The following is an 11366-nucleotide window of genomic DNA, read 5'->3' as shown; positions in this document are numbered from 1 at the left end:
ACTGAAAAAGGCATTAAGTTTCAGGACGGAGTCACAGTCATATTTTGCACCACAAAAGCCATCCAATCAACCCCATGCTGAAATAAGTGCACCCTGCAAACCTCTTGTGAGGGCAGGGGAAAGCTAAACTGTGGTTGAGGAGGCATCAGAGTCTTTCTGTGTTTGCACACAGGGCCATCAGAGCCTCCCTAGGAAAGTGAATAATAAGCAATGGCACCCTATGCCCCCCAAGTTTGGCAGCCTCCAATCTGCTCTCACATTGCACTCCTCAGTGACAGGAGCCAGGGATGGAGCAGCCGGGTCACTGAACTGAAAAAGTGGCACATGTGCCCTGACATCTGAAAATTTCTTCTTAGTGCACACCACTGGGGGAATATAAGAAGAAACTCGGTAGTCAGTCATGACAAGCTTATACATATGAAAACATAAAAATGTCTGAAGATGATTAAGTGCCAGATGATTTTAGCTCTAGATGAAGTAGCCTCTCTCCTGCTGTCCAGAGTGTGAGTTAATGTAAAAGAAATGTAGGCTCTGTTGTTCCCATGGTTCTGTTTAAAGACCCTTTCTCTTCCCCCTTCTCTACTCAAGTTTAGTAAGTAAACCCTGCTTGTTGAGCCCAGGGCTTAGGTACTAGGGTTATCGGTGGTTTCATAGTCTTTTGAAAATTGTGCAATAATCCTCCGAGCCAGTGGGTTAGTGGTCTTCAGCAGTTCAGCTGCTGAGGGACGAGACCTTGGAGTTGCCTTACTTCCCTTCTTCTGTAGCAAGGCCTTGAAATCGTCATTTCTGCCAGCATCTAGGTTGGCACTGCTGCCTGACCCTGCAGTGGCAGTAGACTCACTGATTGGAGACTCAGCTATGTTCTTTATTGGTGAGTGGGAACTCGTTCTGCCGCCCACAAAGGCCTCACCAGGTTCCTTCCAGCCGAGCAGCTTCCTTTTGGACCTAGATAAGAGAAAGTTTGGTTTGAGTGAGTTAATGCAGCAGACATTTACCAGTGCTTCACAGACCCCCATGCCTGTGACACAATCCAGGCGGCAGCCCTGCAAGCAGCCGTATTGACCTGCTTTCTCTCTCTCTCACCTCTAAATCCTCAGAGTCCCTTGTTGGGCCCTCCAGTCCCCACATTCCTTTCAATGCCCCCAGCTGGAGTCACTTGTCCTGTGCCTGTAGCCTCAGTCCTGCCCAGGTTCTGGGACCAAGGACGAATTTCAGGAGTCAAGGCTAGTAGCTCAGTGACTCTGAATCAGGACAGCCTGGGGACTGATCCTGTTCTGGACTGGTGGTCTAGCTCCAATAATAGACTCTTCCCGGTTTTCTTGTCACTGAACCCCTGCCTTGTAACCCTGTCCAATAACTGGTCCCCATCTGGTTCCTCTTTTCCTAAGTTCCTGTTTTGATATGCTGCCTGGTGCCCCTCTTCATCTCTTGATGGGATTTTTTTGGTACAAGGAATTCTGTGAAGGGTTAAATGTCTCTGACTATAGACAGAGCTAAGAGAGAGCAGATGGAGCCACAATAGGACAAGTGGTTGCTAGGAGACGAGGGGCCTCTCACTCGGCACCTGGTCCTCCTCTCCCCGCCCTTCCTCCACTTTACCCAAAGATGTCAGTAAATTTGAGATGCGAGGCCCTGGACTGCGCTCACATATGTGGGTATCTGAACTTAGCCTCCAGGTGCAATTCTAATGGCTGCTTAAAGGTAGCCGTTTTTCTTATTTTTAATTTTTTTCTTTTTCTTTTACAATTAGGATTTCAATGTGGAATAGCAGGTTTTCTTTAAGTACAAAAAGGGAAGGCAATTGCAATTAGAATTAAGGAAACTGGTGCAGACCTGTGTATCACAGTAAATAAATCTTCAGTTGTGCGTGAAGCCACAAACACATCATCATCATCCTCCGCAATCCATTCGGCTGTTTTATCACTGATTAAACATTTTTCTGCGGTGCCTGGTTCCACAGAACTCCCTAGACATAAAAAACCAAAAGGAATGACTTTGACCACAATAGATAGGACAAAGCACATTCTCATATGTTATTTCATTTGATGGTCAAAGCAACTCTGTGAGGGCAGCAGGGTGGAGATTTTTAATATCTCCATTTTGCAGAGGAGGAACATGAAGTTCAGAAGCTTAATGATTTGCCCAAGGTGGAGTGAGTGGTGAAGATCAGCATGGGTCCCTATTCTCTCATGCCTTTGTCATTATAACAGGTGGCCCGAGCATTCTCTTGTTTTAAACACTGTATATCATTTCTGTAGATGAAGGAGCTGGGAGTGATCTAAACTAGTGACTCCCACCCAGTGGGTGAGAGTGGAACCTATTTGAATCTCAGAGGGGAGCCTGTGGAGTCTGAGGAAGCGTTTTCTACAACTACCTGGGGCTTTGATTTATTTGCTTGGCTTAGTCATGATTGACTCATATTAAAAGTCCAAATTTGCATATAGAAGGCCATGAGATTTCGATTTTTGGTGTTAAGGGTTCAGAAAAGAATGAGAAACATGGATGAACCCTAACAACATTAAGCTTAGTGGAATAAGCCAGTCACAAAAAGACAAATACTGTATGATTCCACTTATATGAGGTGTCTAGAGTCAAATTCATAGAGCCAGAAAGTAGAATGGTGGTTGGAGGGAGGAATCTGGCGGGAGGGAGAAAGAGGAGTTATTGTTTACTGGGTACAGAGTTTCAGTTTTGCCAGATGAAAGGAGTTCGGGAGATTGGTTGCTTAACAATGTGAATCAGCTTAACACGAATGAACTGCACACTTAAAAATGGTCAAGATAGTAAATGTCATGGGTACTTTACCACAATTAAAACAAAAGAGACAGAAAAAGAAAGGATGAGAAGCATTACTTATTATGTTTATGGTTCCAGGAAGAGCCAAAGAACTCAAACCACCCAAGAAAGTGAGCTCCCTTTCCTCTGGAAGGCACAAAAAGAGGCTGCTGGTGGCAACATATTCCATTGTTTCAGATGGCTCCAAGCCTGCCATGGCACTTGAACTCAGTCTGGTGGGGTATTGAGTCCCATGTAGGGAACTAAATTCAGTGCAGCCAATGAAAAGTACTGTACAGTGAGGTGGAGGAGTAGTTCCCATGACAGGATGCATGCTTGGCTAGGGACGTGGGATGCTGAAGTCCTAGGGTGCTAGAACCTAGTTTGATTTCACTGTCTCAGCACTAGAGATTTAGAGGGGAGAGTGGCCTAAACTGGGCCTTGGAGATCTGCCTCGGGCTAGTCTTGATCTCAAGGGCAGTAAGGCCAGCCTGTGGTTCCTATTTAGAGTAACTCAAACCCTCAAGGGGTGCCCGCTACTGACTTGGGATCAGGATAATTATTCTGGGGCATCTGCTTCCATCTCTGGCACTCCATTCTCACCCTCATCTCTCCTGTGACTGAAGGAAAAAGCCAGCAGACAGTTTACTAACCCAGAGGGCTTGCCTCCCTTTCACTGTCAGCCTGAGGAGTTGAAGTCACCCTTTGACCAAGTGATTGCAGGTCATCGCCGGTGGGGGGACACTTGGTGTCTTCCTCCAGGGTGATGATGGGGCTGAGAGGCAGCCTTGGTTCTGCCACATAGGCCTCCATTTGAGCTGTGGGAGAAGTGAGAGGAAGGTACAGCACGCTGGGTTTTTTTGGTACGGGAGGTGGAATCTTGCCTTTCTTTTTCTCAGCTTCTTCCTGGCTCTGGAGGCTAATTCTTTCAGGCAGGGCCCTCACCTTCGGGCCCTCATCCTCTACACTTCCCTGGGGAGGCTGCTGTGTTCCTGAGAAGAAAGCATCAGAGGAACTGGCAAAAGGCGTGAAAACAAGAGATGAGGGTGCTGTTGACTCCCCTGGGCTTCTGCCATCTGGGAAGCTGGAGGGCTTTGGTTTCCGCACTACCGTGTAGGTGTCTTGAGGGAGTGGTCTCGCATGTTGAATTGAGCTCCTGGGGGGCATAGCCAAGGTTGGTGAAGTTAGTGCATACTCCTCGGGAACAGATGGTGGCTTGTGGACCAAGCTTGGAGGCCTCCGGGCCACCGGAGGCTTCTCAGCTATGGGAGGTTTTGTCTTTCTCTCTGGCAAGGTGAAGACTTCTTCTGCTCTGGGTTCCTCAGCATAGTCAGGGCTCTCAGTGTCATCTTCCGGCTCAGACTTGCTGACCGACCTCAGGCGAACAGAACGTAGGTCGGACTGAGTAACCATAGGCATGATTGGCTGGTTGGGATTAGTTTTCTGGGCCAGCTTGATGCCAAAATTCGTCTCTGAGTGGTGCCGACTCACCTTGGTTTTGCTTCGGATGGAGATACTCATCCCAGACAGATCCAGGTTGGGTGAAGAGGTCAGTGGTAGGTCAAATGATAGCCGTGACTTGGGAAATTTCTCCATTGGTGACGTCGGGGGTAGTGATGACTTCCTCTCAGGTACCACTGGACGTACCCGGACACTGCTGCTTGGAGGGGGTAAGTGGCCCAGGGTCAGGGACATGGAAACAGTGGGTGTTGGTGTTTCCGACTGGCTGGAGTAGCCACTGGAGGGTGACATCAGTCCAGGGGGCCTTCCCGGGGATGATATCTCCCTGGCCTCCACTTCAATGGAGAGTTGGGAAGGTGTAGTGGCTCTGGAGGTGGAAGGTGAGGCAAGAGACTCTGAGCTGCCCTGAACTTGGGTGCACTCAATGACTGTGGTGCCAGTGGCAGTGCTGGAGCTGGACAGGGATTGGTAGGTGTCACCAGACTTCCAGTCAGTAAGATACCAGTGGTGGGAGAATTGTGTACCTTCTGGATCTTTGTGGTTTGGAACAGCTGGGTGACCCTGAGCATCTGGGTGGGACGAGTGATGTCCTTGATGTTCCAAGGAGAGGCAAAGGCTCTTGGGCCTCTGGTCCTTGGGTAGTGCTGACCCACCTTCAGGCAAGAGGCCTGGCTCATCTTTGACCAGTGAGACACTGCGTGTGGGTGGGGAAGGCTTCTTTTTGGCCTTCCTAAGTGAGATACTCTTGGACCTCTGCCTTCTGTGCTGGGCCTCTTGCTGGGCACTAAGGGAGGCGATGTTGTCAGCACTGTTACTGCCCTCAGAGCTCGTACTGGCAAAAGGCAGGGCACAGGCCTCATTGGCCTTCTGCTCCTCATCATAGTCCACATCTGTGGTGCCTGAGTCTGTGGGCACAGACAGTGACCGCTCCCGGAATCTGCTGGCCCCACCGGGGCCTGTCTCCAGCCTCGAGGTCCCACTGGTCAGAAGGCCAATCTTGGAGGGTTTTTCAGGCATGTGCCTTTGCTGAATAAGGCGCTCAGGGTAGCCAGCTGACCCACTGCATCCTGCTGGGTTATCACGAGCGACAAGGAGGGTAGCAGCCTCCTTAGGAACCAGAGGTGGGACTTTGTTTAGAGAGACCCAAGAATTCCCACAGGAAGGATTTTTCCCATTTTCATTGACTTGATTGCTCTGGCTGGTGGCACTTGGAGTCATGTAGGTAAAAGCATCTCCCTTCCAGGAAGTGGAGAAGGTTGATTCTGTAGGTCCATTGCAAGAACTGGGGACACTGTATACCATTCCCATGCTCTCCATGCCAGGAGGGTTTGGGCCACTCCGTGCCTGGTGAGGTTCGTCCGGCTCACTGGAAGGAGTTCTCAGTACTGGCGAGGTGAGACTTGGGAACCGAGCATCCTGACCAACTGCAACTCTTCCATGAACCCCTTCTGGAACTGAATGACTGGGCCTGATGTCGGAGGTGGTAGAGTGGGCCACACTGCCTGCTGGGCTGTGGCTGTGACCTGGAGGAAATAAACACAGGACGTGAGTGCTACAGCAAGGAATCTCCCACCAGCTGTTTTGAGACAGGAGCACCAACTTTTTGCCAAGAAGCATTTGCCAACAGCTTGGTCAGAATTCCTTGGTTCTTCCCTTCCATGGATGAGGATGCTGGGGAAATTGGGTCCTTGCCCGTCACCCCACAGTGAGACACACGGTGCCCTTGAATGGTCCAGATGGCTGCCAAATACTTTCCAACTTTGATTATTCCTCTTAGAGCTGAAGTGTCATGTGGGATTACCTTGCATTGTCCCCATACTTTCACCCCAGGCTCATGAAACCATCACAGACCTCAGCATTCATCCATCTAGAGATGAGAGTAGAGGCTTCCGAACTAAGGACAGCATGGTGTGACGTTCGGCTCCAGCAGTGACTCTGGAGTATGCCCAAGCTGCAAAGCTAAGAGTCTGGTTGCATTGTTCGCACCCGTCACTTTTAGGCTTTGCAACATAAGAGGCTGAGGATAATCTACAGATGTGAGGAAACCGTTTGGATGTTCCAAATCCCCAAAGGTTTTCTCATACACACAAACAATTAATACTGTCATGTCATTATTATTATTATAACTACTACTGCTATGAGAATTTGTAACAACAGCCACCATTTATTGGACACTGACTATGTACCAGTCACATGGTAGGCAAGTTACATACAATAACGCTAATCTTCATGCTAATTCCACTGGGTCAGTATCATTATCCCCACTTTATAGATGAAGAAGCTAAGGCTCAGAGAGGTTATGTCACTTGGCCAAGGTCTCCCGGTTAGTAAGCGGAAAGACAGGGCTCTTATCCTCTGCTATCTCCCTGGTCTGTGCTCCTGGCCAGCATTCACTTAATGGTAGTAATGGTTCTGTTAAGATGATGGTCAGGATCCCTCTCTCCTCATCTATTTGCCTAAATTTGGCATATCTGGTTGCATTACATTTATAATGGGAAACAACAATGTAATGGATTCATTAGCCCTGGAGACCTACTCTCCATATTCAGTTGCCACCCTTGACGAGAGGCCCTTAGCTATTCTTAATTACCATATTGGCTTTTTCAGGACATCCGGAGGCCCCCTCCTCCACCCAATTATTCCTGTTCCCCATCACCACAGTACCACCTGGGTGGCAGGATTGGCGGGAGTGGGTAAGGGGAAGGGACTGGGGAATCAGCTGTGGTGGGGTCACCTTGGTCTCGCTGGGAAAAGTTAGAGAATCCAATAATGGTCCGCCTCCGCCTCAGGGTGGACTTGGGGTTCACGGCTGTCTCTGTGTTAAACAACGAGTGTCGCAAACTTGCATGTTTATCAAACTGCTGCCCTGTAGCCAAAATAAAGACACTTGGGTGCATCCTGGTTTCTGTTTAAAGCACAGTGGAAACTGGCCTGAGAGAAGAGAATGATGGCAGTCATGATGAGCATGAATAGCATCCAAGGCAGGTGGCACTTCTTCTTCATCCTTCCCAACTTGGCCCTGGGCATGCATGCTGGGTTTCCCAGGCTGCACCCAGGTTGCCTGTAAGTGTTAGGTGGCCTGGGGCAGCGGTTTTCAACCCTGGGCTACATATTGAAATCAACTGGGCAGCTTTTGAAACTGCAACACCTGGACCTTACCCCAGAACACTGAAATCTCTGGGAGTAGGGCTCAGGTAGAAGCATTTTCTAGAAGCCTTCAAGTGATTATTCAGAGGTACAGCCAGGGGTGAGAACCACTGGTGTAGAGCAGCAGGCTGGGACTAGATGCTGCTTGACTGTGATCTTTTCTCAGAGAAGGCTTTTATATGGGCCAGGTGAGGCCAGTGTCTCCAAGAGGCTGCCCTACTGCCCTCCACCATCCAGGAAGATGCCTGATAGTCTGTCCTACAGTCATCTGGTCACATTTTACCAAAGCTGGCCCATAGCATGGTGATTGAGCTCCATTTCTTTCTCTTTCTCTCTCTCTCTTTTTTTCCTGGCACTGGCTTTTCAATTTAGGAAAATTATTGACACAGATTACAGTTATCACTTCATCTGAGTAACATGGTACTTTCAAAATACGTGTTAATTCAGTTTGCTTACTGACTTGATAATGTTTTCAAATTCAACACAATTAAAACGGAAGATTTCCTCAATAATATGTCTTACTTAATTTTATTAAAAAAATTTTTAGAGCTGTATTTCTCTTAAAGTGCTAGGTCAGTCTTTGGGTGCTGGGAAATGGCTGGGTCAGAGTCAAGGCAAGGCAGGGTGGTGGGGCGAGGTCTGTGATTCCCCCTCCCTTTCTCTCATTCAGCAGCTGGCTAGCCAGACCCTCCCCCGCCAGCCACACAGCTGCACATGCTCACAGACACCTCGGCAAGTGGCTCTGTGGACAAAGCTCAGGGACAGCCTCATTGAGAGGAAGACAGACATTTATTTATTTATTTAGAGACAAAGTCTCACTGTCACCCAGGCTGCAGTGCAGTGGCATGATCTCGGCTCACTGCAACCTCTGACTCCTGGGGTCAAGCAATCCTCACACCTCAGCCTCCCGAGTAGCTGGGGTCACAGGTGTGAACCACCATGCCTGGCTATTTTTTTTTTTTGTATTTTTGGTAGAGATGGGGTTTCACCATGTTGCCCAGGCTGGTTTTGAATTCCTGAGCTCAAAGGATCCACCCACCTCAGCCTCCCAAAGTGCTGGAATTATAGGCGTTAGCCACTGTGCCTGGCCAAGATAGACATTTAGACACAAAATGTTCAACATCACTTCTGGACTCTTTCCTCATCAGCCCTCACTCCTTTTGGTATATTTCCCTAGGCTGTGGGCTGTATTCCCTGCCTCTGATTTTCTGAAATGATGCCAGTGACAGTGGAGGACCCCATATCCAGGGAGCATTGCCACGTGTGGCCAGAGCTGTCCTCATCATCTTCATCAACATTTCCCAGCAGAGCACAGGCTGGCACTGGCTCACAGGACCCCTCTGATCCCTTTAGGTTACTGAGATCATGGTTTCATCATGTCGCTGGCCCTATCTCCTTCTCAAATGACTGGCCCTCCTTCTCTTCCCCTTACAGCTGATGGAGTGTAGATCATGGATTAATAGTGAGCATGGTATAGTGTGCCACATGCCCCCAGAGCCACAGCCAGCTGGGCGACATATAATACAGCATGTTCCCCACTCTCAAAGTTGTACTGGGTCCCCTTTTGGTCTTTTTGGCCTTAGGACCTTTCTACCACTTCTTTTCTTGAAAACTTGCAAAACAAGTTGAGGAGGCCCACCTTGCTAGAAGACTAGTGTCCAGTGAAAGTGCTACCAGGCCTTTGGTCTGTGCCCAGGTGTGCTCCTCCCTTGTTACCACCAGCACTCCAACCCCCACTCTCCCACTCCGACTCTTATCAGTGTACTCCAAACCCAGCTCTGGGCACAAGAAGTTGTCTTGCCCTGACCCAAACAGAACTCACAAACTTTAAGTTTCCCTAAGTGCTCTGAAGAGCACAGAAGTTCATAAGGCTTTGGAGCTTTCTGTTAAGAAAATTTTGTTTGCTATCAAATGGTCTCAGTTAGGGTGGCAGTGCCAGGAGGGGGTGAAGAAAGTGCAGCCAGCGCCCCCTCTTCTGCATGCCTCCGTTCCCTGGCAAGAGCCATGACCGTGACAGCTCAAGGTGAGCCGGTAGCAAAGAAAGTCTCACTTCCCTCCCCCAACACCCAGTGCATCAAAGAGGATGGTCTGTAGAGGCATGAAGGGAAGAAGACAGAGGCGGTGCTAAGCAACTCTACCAGAGATGTTGATGGGCACAATGTCAGACTGCGTGGAGCAAGGCTGAGGCCACCGCTTCTCCTCTAGGATGGGCAGAGGGAAGAGGCTATTCCAGGCAGTTTGCTTGTCGGCTGTGGTAGACAGGCTCAGGGAGGCCTCGGGGGCCCTCACACCCTGGGTGGTAGTCTCATCCTCTCTCAGCTGCCGTTTTGTAGGCTGTTGGGAGAGAAGGTGATGGAAAGGGTGTATTCCTGCCTGGCGATGAGCCAGTGCCCATAGGGTGGCTGTTTAGGCTGGGTAGCTGGAGGCTTCGTCTGGGAGGCAGGAAAGCGTGGACAGGCCGCTAGGCCAGGCACCTGCTGTGCAGGGCCTATCCCAGTGGGGCCTCAGGGTAGCTCTGCTGGTGAGCAGGGGTGAGCAGCTTCCAGTGGGTAAAGTAAGCAGCTGGAGGTCTCCTGTCAGTGGGTGCATGCTGGCTCTCCCAGGTGGGGGATGAGGCAACTCACCATCAATACAAACTCCAGACGCCTGGCAGACTGGGGCCTTGGATTGGGGGTGGGCTCAGTGGCCTCATCAGAAGAGCGGAAGGTCTGCCCCACAAGTCTGGCCTCCGAGTACTGTTCCTCATATTCTTCTGAAAAATAGCACAGTGGAGACACACACTCTAGGGTGCCACGGCCGAGCGCTGGGCCGGGGAAGGGCCACGAGCCAGGACTCCTGCTCTAGCTGCCAGGCCTGACTTGCACTTTCTTTAGGCTATTTCCAGGTGTTTGAGCCACTGGATTTGGAAATGGAAAAGTGCTTGCTTCCCAGGACCATGAGGGTCGAGAAGAGAAAGTCAATAAATTCATGCTGTGGTGGTTTGGGGACCAAGCCCTTATCTCAATGACCCCCACCTTGAGTGCTCAGTTATGAAAAGAGGCTCAGAATGCAGACACCTTTTGCTACTTTGGACTGCAAGTTCCTCTCTTTGAAGCCCTGCAGCTCTTAAGGTTTTCTGCGACCCTACCAAAGAAATGACCTCTGTGAAGCAAGAAGAGATTTACACCAGGAAGTCCAATCTGGAGTTCTTTCTTGGATGTCAAGAACTCTTACTTGAGCCTTTGTGGGCCGTGTTCCCTGCACCTTAGTCCCGCTGTAAGTGATGTCAGGTCTAGGAGGGCTAAGGTGAAGGAGAGGGAAGGAGGAGGTAACAGCATAAAAGAGGCAGAAGTTCAGCGGCATCATCAGTGAGTAAGGGTGCACAAGATTTGAATGGGGTTGATTGAAGTGATGAATTTGATGAACACATGAAGAAAGTGAGAGTAGAGAAGGGACATTCATGCTGTATGTACACTGAACAAAGACTCAGAAGCACAGAGATTTGGGGTTGCTCTTGGGGTTCTTTGGTCCAACGCCTCATTCTGTGCCCAGACTCCCTCCTCAGCAGCCCTTCTAGGTGTTTCTTCAGCCTCAGCGCACACACCTGCAGGGAAGGGGAGCTCCCTCCCTCCCAAGGCAGCTCATTTCTTCCACGGACAGTTGGGGCTGTCAGGCGTGTCAGAAAGTTCTTCCTTATCTGGAGGTGGAATGTGCCTCCTTCTGGGTTTCCACCCACTGGTCCTAATTCTGCCATGGTAGCAACACAGAGCACATCGACTCTTTTTCTGCGTGGCAACTCCTGTGTTATCTGAACACAAGGCTCATGGTGCCCCTTGGCATCTTGCTTTTCCAAGGTCACCACTGCCCTGGTAGGGGGTGGGGGTTATGGCTGTCATCCTGTTGGTGGCCCATCAGCAGTTTTCTATTCGCCACTAGAGTTAACCTTTATTAGTATAGATAAAGGAGTGCTGATAAGACCTCTTTTCATGCTCAACATCCACTGA

General features: G+C 49.7%; 1 protein-coding gene across 1 annotated transcript in view; it reads right to left on the bottom strand.

The window, feature by feature from the left end:
• Positions 1–603: 603 nt before the first annotated feature.
• Positions 604–11366, bottom strand: part of NHSL2 (NHS like 2) — a 246498-nt gene continuing 235735 nt past the window's right edge. The window contains exons 3-5 of the mRNA XM_032757163.2: positions 3429–5759; positions 1834–1966; positions 604–945 (exon numbers count right to left, since the gene is read on the bottom strand). Of these exons, the coding sequence (XP_032613054.2) occupies positions 624–945; positions 1834–1966; positions 3429–5759 (2786 nt within the window). The 3' untranslated portion in view covers positions 604–623. The remainder of the gene's footprint in view (positions 946–1833; positions 1967–3428; positions 5760–11366) is intronic.

Source organism: Hylobates moloch, unplaced genomic scaffold (genome assembly GCF_009828535.3).
Source record: "Hylobates moloch isolate HMO894 unplaced genomic scaffold, HMol_V3 SCAFFOLD_7, whole genome shotgun sequence".
Taxonomy (NCBI): Eukaryota; Metazoa; Chordata; class Mammalia; order Primates; family Hylobatidae; genus Hylobates; species Hylobates moloch.
The sequence above is the reverse complement of the archived record's forward strand: the minus strand, read 5'-3'. Positions and strand labels throughout refer to the sequence as shown.